The sequence below is a fragment of the Procambarus clarkii genome, chromosome 2 (genome assembly GCF_040958095.1).
Source record: "Procambarus clarkii isolate CNS0578487 chromosome 2, FALCON_Pclarkii_2.0, whole genome shotgun sequence".
NCBI classification, from domain to species: Eukaryota; Metazoa; Arthropoda; class Malacostraca; order Decapoda; family Cambaridae; genus Procambarus; species Procambarus clarkii.
Genome location: NC_091151.1, coordinates 12,491,299 through 12,504,005, shown reverse-complemented (window position 1 = coordinate 12,504,005; position 12,707 = coordinate 12,491,299). Strand labels below are relative to the sequence as shown.

At 39.6% G+C, this 12,707-nt stretch overlaps 1 protein-coding gene across 1 annotated transcript; it reads left to right on the top strand.

Moving 5' to 3' along the window:
- The first annotated feature begins 3,958 nt into the window (after positions 1 to 3,958).
- On the top strand, positions 3,959 to 12,707 carry LOC138365723 (protein rtoA-like). Its single transcript, XM_069326213.1, has 3 exons — positions 3,959 to 4,101; positions 5,496 to 5,940; positions 12,534 to 12,707. Exons 1-3 carry the CDS (start codon positions 3,959 to 3,961, stop codon positions 12,705 to 12,707), a joined length of 762 nt encoding a protein of 253 aa, XP_069182314.1.

The following is a 12,707-nucleotide window of genomic DNA, read 5'->3' as shown; positions in this document are numbered from 1 at the left end:
GACTGAACACATGCAGTTTCTCCGCAGAAGAAGCATGTGTAACACCTATGAACGAAGAGATGTGATGAGTGCCATCCACAAATTCTACAAATATCACCAACTCGAGACATCACGATCACGCTTACCTAGAATAAATAAATAAATAAATAAATATATATATATATATATATATATATATATATATATGTCGTACCTAGTAGCCAGAACTCACTTCTCAGCCTACTATTCAAGGCCCGATTTGCCTAATAAGCCAAGTTTTCATGAATTAATATATTTACTATAATTTTGTTCTTATGAAATGATAAAGCAACCCTTTTCTCTATGTATGAGGTCAATTTTTTTTTATTGGAGTTAAAATTAACGTAGATATATGACCGAACCTAACCAACCCTACCTAACCTAACCTAACCTATCTCTATCGGTTAGGTTAGGTTAGGTAGCAGAAAAAGTTAGGTTAGGTTAGGTTAGGTAGGTTAGGTAGTCGAAAAAATATTAATTCATGAAAACTTGGCTTATTAGGCAAATTGGGCCATGCATAGTTGGCTGAGAAGTGCGTTCTGGCTATTAGGTACGACATATATATATATATATATATATATATATATATATATATATATATATATATATATATATATATATACATATATATATATATATATATATATATATATATATATATATATATATATATATATATATATATATATATATATATATATATATATATATATATGACAATGTCAGACCACGGAGGAAAAATGAAACAGGAATTTCCTTAAGTACTTTCGTATATTAAATACATCTTCAGAAGGTCCTTCTGAAGATGGAGCTGAAGAGATATGGACCTTCTGAAGATGTATTTAATATACGAAAGTACTTAAGGAAATTCCTGTTTCATTTTTCCTCCGTGGTCTGACATTGTCATATATATATATATATATATATATATATATATATATATATATATATATATATATATATATATATATATATATATATATATATATATATATATATATATATTTATTTATTTATTTATTTATTCTAGGTAAGCGTGATCGTGATGTCTCGAGTTGGTGATATTTGTAGAATTTGTGGATGGCGCTCATCACATCTCTTCGTTCATAGGTGTTACACATGCTTCTTCTGCGGAGAAACTGCATGTGTACAGTCTAGTGGTGAACACAGGAGAACCTGTGCTGGAAGTATGACCGTAATTTATTTCTTTATTTATTTATTTATTTATGGATATATATCTCGAACTCTCTACTTCTTTTGTAGGGTCTGATGGTGTAGTGGGTTAAAGCATACTAGTTATGGCAGCTACTGGAAGGTAGTTGTGCTTTCTGGGTTCGAGTCCCACTGGTGGGTGTTGTCCAAAGATTATTAATCTTCACTTGTGGTTTATGCAAGTATAGGCTTATAAGCTGGACACGAGTTCTCTCACATTGACAGTGGCTTGACGAAAAATGCAGACTAACCCCACACTCATCTGGTTGCCCTCGGGAAGTGGAGATGTTTGGGATGTATATATATCTCGAACTTTCTACTTCTTTTGTAGGGTCTGATGGTGTAGTGGGTTAAAGCATACTAGTTATGGCAGCTACTGGAAGGTAGTTGTGCTTTCTGGGTTCGAGTCCCACTGGTGGGTGTTGTCCAAAGATTATTAATCTTCACTTGTGGTTTATGCAAGTATAGGCTTATAAGCTGGACACGAGTTCTCTCACATTGACAGTGGCTTGACAAAAAATGCAGACTAACCCCACACTCATCTGGTTGCCCTCGGGAAGTGGAGATGTTTGGGATGTATATATATCTCGAACTCTCTACTTCTTTTGTAGGGTCTGATGGTGTAGTGGGTTAAAGCATACTAGTTATGGCAGCTACTGGAAGGTAGTTGTTCTTTCTTCTTCGAGTCCCACTGGTGGGTGTTGTCCAAAGATTATATATATATATATATATATATATATATATATATATATATATATATATATATATATATATATATATAGATATATATATATATATATATATATATATATATATATATAAATATATATATATATATATATATATATATATATATATATATATATATATATATATATATATATATATATATATATATGTTATTAAATATGACCGAAAAAGTAAGATTAATAATTCTAACACGAATTTTCTCAATCTTTCGTACATTTCTTTTCACTGTTGGAGGTAAATAAAAAATCAATTCTCCAAAATTCATTTTTATATCTAGTCTGACGCGACACGAGCGCGTTTCGTAAAACTTATTACATTTTCAAAGACTTTAGTTCACAAATACACAACTGAATAGAACTTACGCATCTCCGATTTTATATCTACATTTGAGTGAGGTGGAAGGGGTGATGTGGCATTAACACAAGACAGAACAAGAGGTGGCATTAATAGGTTATTATTTTCATCAACACAAGACAGAACAAGAGGTGGTATTAATAGGCTATTAATTTCATCAACACAAGACAGAACACGAAACAATGGGTATTGAATAGAATTGTTTGTAGAAAGCCTAGTGGTCCATATTTCTTGATGCTTCTATATTGGAGCGGAGTCTTGAGGTGGGTAGAATATAGTTGTGCATTAATTGGCTGTTGACTTCTTGATGTGTAGTGCCTCGCAAACGTCAAGCCGCCTGCTATCGCTGTATCTATCGATGATTTCTGTGTTGTTTACTAGGATTTCTCTGGCGATGGTTTGGTTGTGGGAAGAGATTATATGTTCCTTAATGGAGCCCTGTTGCTTATGCATCGTTAAACGCCTAGAAAGAGATGTTGTTGTCTTGCCTATATACTGGGGTTTTTGGAGCTTACAGTCCCCAAGAGGGCATTTGAAGGCATAGACGACGTTAGTCTCTTTTAAAGCGTTCTGTTTTGTGTCTGGAGAGTTTCTCATGAGTAGGCTGGCCGTTTTTCTGGTTTTATAGTAAATCGTCAGTTGTATCCTCTGATTTTTGTCTGTAGGGATAACGTTTCTATTAACAATATCTTTCAGGACCCTTTCCTCCGTTTTATGAGCTGTGGAAAAGAAGTTCCTGTAAAATAGTCTAATAGGGGGTATAGGTGTTGTGTTAGTTGTCTCTTCAGAGGTTGCATGGCGTTTCACTTTCCTTCTTATTATGTCTTCGACGAAACCATTGGAGAAGCCGTTGTTGACTAGGACCTGCCTTACCCTACAGAGTTCTTCGTCGACTTGCTTCCATTCTGAGCTGTGGCTGAGAGCACGGTCGACATATGCGTTAACAACACTCCTTTTGTACCTGTCTGGGCAGTCGCTGTTGGCATTTAGGCACATTCCTATGTTCGTTTCCTTAGTGTAGACTGCAGTGTGGAAACCTCCGCTCTTTTCCATGACTGTTACATCTAGAAAGGGCAGCTTCCCATCCTTTTCCATCTCGTAAGTGAAAAGCAGCACAGAACTCTACTCAAATGCCTCCTTCACCTCCTGCATGAGGTGAAGGAGGCATCGCCTTTAAAAAAAAAAAAAATAAATAAAAAAAGGGGACATTCCATCCTTCCACCCGATATGCAACTAATTGTTGCTGGGCACACTCCTCATAAAGCCACCATCACCCCCCAAAATCCAAGTCTGGACAACTTAATAATGTGAATTTTACAATTGAGGAAATTCCACATGTCAAAGCATTATTGAACATGTTTGGGCAAAACAACCAACAGGTGATATGGGATAGTCGCGGAAATTTATTAAAACCTGTACAAAATTTAAATATTTTAGATATAATTAAAACTCTAGCCTTTACTAAGGGACAATTTAGGGCAACTGACAAGGAGGATGTAAGGGTTTTACTGAGGATGGCTGGCATAGACCCAACCCTCATACGTAATTATCGCGCCAGATCACAGTTAAAAGGGGGGAGGGGTATCCATAGGAGACCCCATTGGGAGCCGTATTGAAGACCTATATGAAGGCCATCTTAAAGACCACCATATTCAGTTGCATATCCACCATGGAGCAAGCTTCTAGACCCACTCCACCTCCAGCTACACCTGCAGAAGACAAATCTCCCTTATTAAAGAAGTTGGTTGCTACTCAGCGGTACTACAAGTATGTCGAACACATATGTAGATTGATATATGCATTGTGGGATTGTTATGACCGTCTTGTGTTGAGTGCCCCTCCAGAACGGGTTTTTAAGTAATTTGGAGAAACGGTGAATCGTTATGAAGAATATTCATCCCAGGAAATCCAGACAGAGATATGGCAAATGGAAAAATTAACCTTCCAACATCGAGTTCAGATTACAGCCTTCGAGACTGGGCGGAGTGTCTATGGGCTTTTAAGGTGAGGAAGGCGGCCTCTACCCCACACCCCTACATTCCTCTCCCTCCAGGTGGGGACACAGGTGTATTTAAAGGCCCCCTCCATCGCTCCAGGTCACTATAGTTGACGTCGACTTGCTCCTCTCAGCCGCCCTCCGCCATGGCTTTATCAACCATTAAGTCAATAGACAACGACATCACCGGCACCCACGCCTTTGGGGTCGGTGATGTTATCGTCTACGACTTACCCGCCGCCGTTGTGCGTCCCTATGGGCTGGCGAGCGTGATATGGAAAACATATAAATACGCCCGTGTGGAACGTGAATGTCTGACTAATGTCAACAGGGCCACAATACGTTATCGGTCTACCCCAGGGGACATTGAAGTGAAAATAGCTCCCCTACCCTCCGACGGACAAGACATTGTCGAAGAGCCAGTGTTGTTCTTCCGCCCCACCATAGTGGCGCTAATTTCTGCTTTCGGTGCAGGAGCACCCTTCGAGTCCAACCCTATAGCTCAGGAGCAAGTGCAGTCTTCCGCCGACATCCACTACATCACCAATGTCACCCTGGATACTGCCAAAAACCGCTTGTTTTGGCTCAAAACCGCCTTAACAAAGGTTGGCAATCTTATGGTAAGAACCCCAACCATGTTTCGGTTGGTGGTGCCCCATGGACTAGGGGCTTCCCATGGTGGCATGGACAACTGGCACAAGGACGTCGGACCCATGCTCATTTCTCTTAATAACGAGTTAACCAAGCATAACAAGGAGCTGGTAATCCTCAAACGTCCCACTACTGTTACCCCATCAAAGGTACCCCTCCCGATTGATGATCCCAGGGGAGAGGGTGATAGTTTTACTATCACCCTAGACGCAGTGGAGGGGGAGGGTGCCACCACCCCAGGAAGCTCTTCTCGTTCTACACCACCAGCACCACCAGCTACCCCCAGGAAGAAGAGACATCTACAAGAGTACTCATCCAGCTCCACCTCCACCGCCGCTCCACCTCCACCCTCAACATCTACCACAGCCAAACGACGGATCGAAACCACTATTGACTTCGACCCCCACTCAAATCATCGTATTGATACCATCCTCGATGGAGAGTCACAGGAAATATTCCTGTTATCCTCCCCACCGAAAAAACAACGAAAGCTGTAACCATCCCCCCACAAAAGAAGAGGTGGCAGCACCACCACCGACAGTAACAGCAGCAGCAGCGACGACAGCAGCAGTACCACCATCTACAGCAGCTTCGGCGGTGGTGACAGCGGTGGTAGCAGCAGCAACCGTAGCAGCAGCAGCACCGCCAACGACAGTGGCAGTGGTGTCAGCGGTACCAACAGCTCCAGCGGCGGTAGCAGCAGCAGCAGCAGCAGCAGCAGTACCATCAACGCTGGCAGCGGTGTCAGCGGTAACCACAGCTCCAGCAGCAGTGACGGTAGCGGCAGCAGTACCACCAACTACAGCGGCAGCAGTACCACCAACTACAGCGGCTCCAGCGGTGGCAGCAGCAGCAGCAGCAGCAGTACCATCAACGGTGGCAGTGGTGTCAGCGGTACCAACAGCTCCAGCAGCGGCAGCAGCGGTGACAGCAGCACCAACAGCTGCTGTTCTTTATATGTAATTTGTTATGGGGAATAATCCCCCTGTTGTAGTTCTTTTAAAAAGTAATATTTCCTTTGTAGATTAATAAAATAAAATATAAGTAATAATGTTTTATTCCCACCCCCCAATCAGTACATAACTGAACAATGGCCGAGGAACATTACATACACCTTACTAGTCTCGACCAAGAAGATATATACAACAACACAAGTTCAGCATTTACAAACACCATCCCCACACTACATTTAAACTCTTCCATTAAACATGAAGTGGCCTTAGTCAACATACTCCTACCCAGACGAATTAACGCCATCATCAAGGATGAAGGGGAGTCTGGCATAGACGTCTATGCTACTTTTAAACGAGGAACTCTTTCTAAAAGCCCAGAACATCTTATTTACACCTTCCTCCCCAAAACCAACATATTATCCAGAAACATCACATTCATCACGGGTGAGTTTAGCCGGCAAATAATCACCGACATGAAACTAAGTTTCAGAGGTGATTTCAAAATATACTTCTCAGAAAGAGAACCAATCCTCACCTATGATCAATCCTTAGAGCGAGTATTACTAGCCTCCACTCTTAACAATGAAGGCACTGGTTCGTTATATTCTCTCAGCCTTCAATTTAAACACAGAATAGCTAATGTACTTGGTTTTGACAGCAGCCGCAAATACACCATTTATCGGGCAAAATCAGATGACATTACAACAGCCTCCAAGGTCGTGGCCTCATTCCCCCCTGACAATGACGGAGGTTGTGACTATTTACTCATTTATAGTGACGTCATCGAGCCGGATCGATACAGGGGGCAAATTGTAAATATCTTAGATGCAATCAATTATCATGACTCATATTCTAAAGGGGCTCATCCCCTAGTGTACAAAACATTAAATACTAACACGTTGGAGAAAGTAAGTATTAAAATAACAGATCAGTTTGGACGAATGGTTAGTTTTGAAGATGGGAGGTCGGTTACGGCGGTCTTACACGTCCGCCCTAAGGTATAACAATATAATCTATATAAATATATATATATATATATATATATATATATATATATATATATATATATATATATATATATATATATATATATATATATCTTATATATATATATATATATATATATATCATATATATATATATATATATATATATATATATATATATATATATATATATATGTATATATATATATATATATATATATATATATATATATATATATATATATATATATATATATATATATATATATATATATATATATATATATATATATATATTATTAAATATGACCGAAAAAGTAAGATTAATAATTCTAAAACGAATATTCTCAATCTTTCGTACATTTCTTTTCACTGTTGGAGGTAAATCAAAAATCAGTTCTCCAAAATTCATTTTTATTTCTAGTCTGACGCGACACAAGCGCGTTTCGTAAAACTTATTACATTTTCAAAGACTTTAGTTCACAAATACACAACTGAATAGAACTTACGCATCTCCGATTTTATATCTACATTTGAGTGAGGTGGAAGGGGTGATGTGGCATTAACACAAGACAGAACAAGAGGTGGCATTAATAGGGTATTAATTTCATCAACACAAGACAGAACAAGAGGTGGTATTAATAGGACATTGAACAACACCTCGACATCCTCACAGACCAACATCACCTCAGCACTGAAACAAGGATTATCAAGAAACTAACAACATTATATGGAGGACCTATGGCAATTCCACGACCAAGAGATGGCTTCCTGAACCTTGCAGGAATTAACCTCACTGAGGACCAAGTCACTCTCCTAAATCTGGGCATAAACTGTCATGTTATGTCCAGACCGAGTGAGATGGCCTGGAAAGTAGAGTTGGAAATTCTGTTGGACGACATATTCGACCTCGAGACACAAAAGAAGGTCACTACCAAATATACCTTACAAGCAGAACTTATTGCAGAAGGAGGAAAGAACTGAGGCAATTACAGAAGCACCATACTGTCCCCCGAGCTTAAAGCGGCAGCTAAAAGCCTTCGTGAGAACAAGGAGATAGTTGTCAGGAGAGGTGACAAGTCGCCAATATATGTCATTCTTAAAAAAGACGAATATCTGGCGAAAATGAACATCATACTCTCTGACCAAACTAAGTTCCAAAGGGTAATGAAGGACACTACAGCAGAATTAAAAGCAAAGGTCAACAAACTGATCGAAACTGTGAACGCCAAGAAATCCAGACTCCACCTGCCAAAGATCATTGGGGAATATAAACCTGGATATGCGTATGGAAATGTCAAGACACACAAGCCTGGAAACCCACTTCGGCCAATCATTAGCCAGATACCCACACCCATGTACAGACTGGCGAAGCGACTCAACGGCCTGCTGACTCCTTATGTTCCTTGCGCCTTCAGCCTGAAGTCTCCAAAGGAATTTGTTGACTTACTGCGGGGCACACGGGCCACAGGGATAAGAGCCTCGTTGGACGTAGAATCGCTGTTTACCAACGTACCTGTGGACGAGACAATCGGAATGATAGCCGACAGAGTGTATCGTTATCCAGCCTGTACTCCTCTTGACATACCAGAAAATATTCTGAGGAAACTACTCCAAGCTTGTACTAAAGAGGCACCCTTCTTGAGCCCGGATGGGCATATGTATAAGCAAGTAGATGGGGTTGCTATGGGTTCTCCCCTAGGTGTCCTGTTTGCAAACTTCTACATGGGTACCATCGAGCAAAAAGTCTTAGTCGACATGAACTTGAAACCGGCCATATACTGCAGGTATGTTGACGACATTTTTACACAGGTACCTGATGTCAGACATCTGCAGGAGCTGAAGGAGGCATTTGAGCAGAGTTCCGTGCTGCGTTTCACTTACGAGATGGAAAAGGATGGGAAGCTGCCCTTTCTAGATGTAACAGTCATGGAAAAGGACGGAGGTTTCCACACTGCAGTCTACACTAAGGAAACGAACATAGGAATGTGCCTAAATGCCAACAGCGACTGCCCAGACAGGTACAAGAGGAGTGTTGTTAACGCATATGTCGACCGTGCTCTAAGCCACAGCTCAGAATGGAAGCAAGTCGACGAAGAACTCTGCAGGGTAAGGCAGGTCCTAGTCAATAACGGCTTCTCCAATGGTTTCGTCGAAGACATCATAAGAAGGAAAGTGAAAAGCCATGCAACCTCTGAAGACACAACTAACACAACACCTATACCCCCTATTAGACTATTTTACAGGAACTTCTTTTCCACAGCTCATAAAACGGAGGAAAGGGTCCTGAAAGATATTGTTAATAGAAACGTTATCCCTACAAACAAAAATCAGAGGATTCAACTGACGATTTACTATAAAACCAGAAAAACGGCCAGCCTACTCATGAGAAACTCTCCAGACACAAAACAGAACGCTTTAAAAGAGACTAACGTCGTCTATGACTTTAAATGCCCTCTTGGGGACTGTAAGCTCCAAAAAACCCAGTATATAGGCAAGACAACAACATCTCTTTCTAGGCGTTTAACAATGCATAAGCAACAGGGCTCCATTAAGGAACATATAATCTCTTCCCACAACCAAACCATAGCCAGAGAAATCCTAGTAAACAACACAGAAATCATCGATAGATACAGCGATAGCAGGCGGCTTGACGTTTGCGAGGCACTACACATCAAGAAGTCAACACCAGCAATCAACAGCCAATTATTGCACAACTATATTCTACCCACCTCTAGACTCCGCTCCAATATAGAAGCATCAAGAAATATGGACCAATAGGCTTTCTACAAACACTTCTATTCAATACCCATTGTTTCGTGTTCTGTCTTGTGTTGATGAAATTAATACCCTATTAATACCACCTCTTGTTCTGTCTTGTGTTGATGAAATTAATACCCTATTAATGCCACCTCTTGTTCTGTCTTGTGTCAATGCCACATCACCCCTTCCACCTCACTCAAATGTAGATATAAAATCGGAGATGCGTAAGTTCTATTCAGTTGTGTATTTGTGAACTAAAGTCTTTGAAAATGTAATAAGTTTTACGAAACGCGCTCGTGTCGCGTCAGACTAGAAATAAAAATGAATTTTGGAGAACTGATTTTTGATTTACCTCCAACAGTGAAAAGAAATGTACGAAAGATTGAGAAAATTCGTGTTAGAATTATTAATCTTACTTTTTCGGTCATATTTAATAATATATGTCTACAGGAAAGACTGCTACCAAAATATACTAATATATATATATATATATATATATATATATATATATATATATATATATATATATATATATATATATATATATATATATATATATATAAATATATATATATATATATATATATATATATATATATATATATATATATATATATATATATATATTTATATATATATAGAAGTGTTTACCCGCATCATCGGTTATTATAAGAAGAGGAGTCGGGATGCGAGTACCTTTCTACACACCCTGTCAGAAAGACTACGGGGAGATCTTCTCCCCCCTCTCTAGGAGACATGGGATGAGAGGGGGAGCGATGAATGACATACGTACATTCCAAGCGCCTTATCTCAGATCTGGTGGTGTTTTTTTTGGAACCTTAGCTGGCTTGGCTCGACGAGCCATACCATTTTTCATGAAAACTGTAACGCCGACTGCTATCGATTTTGGGAAAAATGTTCTTGGTGATTTAACCAGTGGTTTAATGATTTTGTAATCCCTAACGAATTTACTAATCCATTTTTTACTGGGGCAACCGCCAAGGATAAAAAATTTATGTCCGATTTAAAAGGTAAAGGATTGTCAATGTGTTTTCCCCTACTATTAGACGTAACAACCCTAGACCAATACATATTAGATAATATAGATGTGCGTCTAAGATTGGAGCTCTCTCCAGATGCTTGGGTGCTAAATACAAGTGTGGACGATGGCTCTAAGTATCGCTTGCATATGGATTATGCTAAGTTGTGGGTAACACGAGTGTTCCCCTACCCAAGTGCTTACCTAGCCTTAAACAGCTCACTGTTAGCATCCCCCGACCCCATAACCTATACTTTCAATAAAACCATTTCTAAAACATATGTCCTAGCAGGGAATCAAACTAGTCTCTTAATTGATCAGCCTTGGGCGCAAGTAATTCCTCACAAAATATTCATGGTAATTGTACCAATGAATTATTTCGCCGGCCTTCACCAAGGTAATGGATTATATTTTGAAAATGCAAAGCTGAAAAATATTCCTATGTATTTGAACAATAATGCAATTTACCGAATTGGCGGTGATTTCGACAATCATTATTCCCGCCTTTATTACGAAACTTTGAAGACCTTAGTGTTAGAGCGTGATTCACTACTAGCCTATGACACTTTTAATAAGGGGAGATCAATATTTGCCTTTGACTTAACCACCATTCAAACAAAGGATTCCCTCCCTGTGGAGAAATCTGGCAACTTGCGTATGGAGCTTGAATTTGGCGGTGGTGTTACATATAACAGACTGGTTTTACTGTTTGGGGAATGACCGGGGTACTATCCATCAATGGGCAGTTCCATGTGACGTGCGAGCTTAAAAAGATAATGAATTGTTATGATATAAATATTAATTTAAAAAATAATCTAGGGGATCGAGCGCTCTACGTAGGGTGTTATAATGCAGACGAGATAGAACATTTAAATATCTCATCAAGAAAACCTATCGTCCTCATAACTAATATATTACCATCACACAGCAGATTAACTATGGGACATTGGGTAGCTATTTATGTTGATAAAGTTAAACATCGAATGTTTTTTTTCGATAGTTATGCAATGTCGGCAGTTACTTATGGACATTATTTTCAAGGATTTAATAAAACTAACAAAATAACAAAGGTGTTTGGAATGTGCTACAGACTCCAGAGTGATTTTACTCTTGCCTGTGGCTTATATTGCGTCATGTTTGTCCATAGGGTGAGTCACCTGGGGTTGCCTTCAACAGTACATTACTTACATAATGTATTTTCAAGCGTTAATTTAAAATTAAATGATAAACGTGCCCTCGCTTATGCGAGACGATATTTTCCTATGAAACATCATTGTGTTAGGACATTTTGTAGAGGTGTAGGGGTTGGTTCTTATAGGTGGTGTAGAGAATATTTTTGTTAGCTAGGCAACCTACCTAACAAGGGGATTACCCCCATATAAAACCCCTCTCACCCCACAACCTCCATAGAAGACCTCCAACCTCCTCATCCTACAAATGGAAGGCGTCTCTCCAAAAACACCCACAGGAAAGATTGAAGTCCTTGAAGGGCCTGGTTAGTATTACCCTCACTTTCTGGTAAAGATTTATTTTTTTTCCCACAATAGAAAGTTTGTACAACCTCTATTTTACCTCTTCCTTTTTTCAGTGCAATTCTTAGGACCCGTCCACATTTGTAGAGTAGTAATTCTACGTGGGAGGTCTGCCCCAAACAAGATGCTGTTACGTAGCCTAATTGTTGATGCCTGCTGTAGACGACACAAGGTCGCTCCTGCAGGGGGAGAGGTATGTCCTAGCCGTTCTTAGAGGAAATAGAATATTTTTCAAATAAAAGATATAATCCTATAAATTATTTCCCTCATCCTTTCCAGAACACATCAGATGTGGGGCAGAAGGAAACTCGTCCAAAAGACAACCACCCAACTCACCCCACACCCCCAAGAGAAGGGGGAGGGGGTCAAGACCTCCCCCCACTCACCACAGATGGGGAGACGTCAGAATTCTACTCAGATGAGGATGGGGAGGTGGAGGGGAGTGAGGAATAA

Bases quoted from the DNA above. Each gene is read 5' to 3' on its own strand.
- LOC138365723 (XM_069326213.1), top strand. From the start codon at position 3,959: ATGAAGGCCATCTTAAAGACCACCATATTCAGTTGCATATCCACCATG. The intron at 4,102-5,495 runs GTATGTCGAACA...CCCCCACAAAAG, and splicing joins GCTACTCAGCGGTACTACAA to AAGAGGTGGCAGCACCACCA. The intron at 5,941-12,533 runs GTAATTTGTTAT...CATCCTTTCCAG, and splicing joins ACAGCTGCTGTTCTTTATAT to AACACATCAGATGTGGGGCA.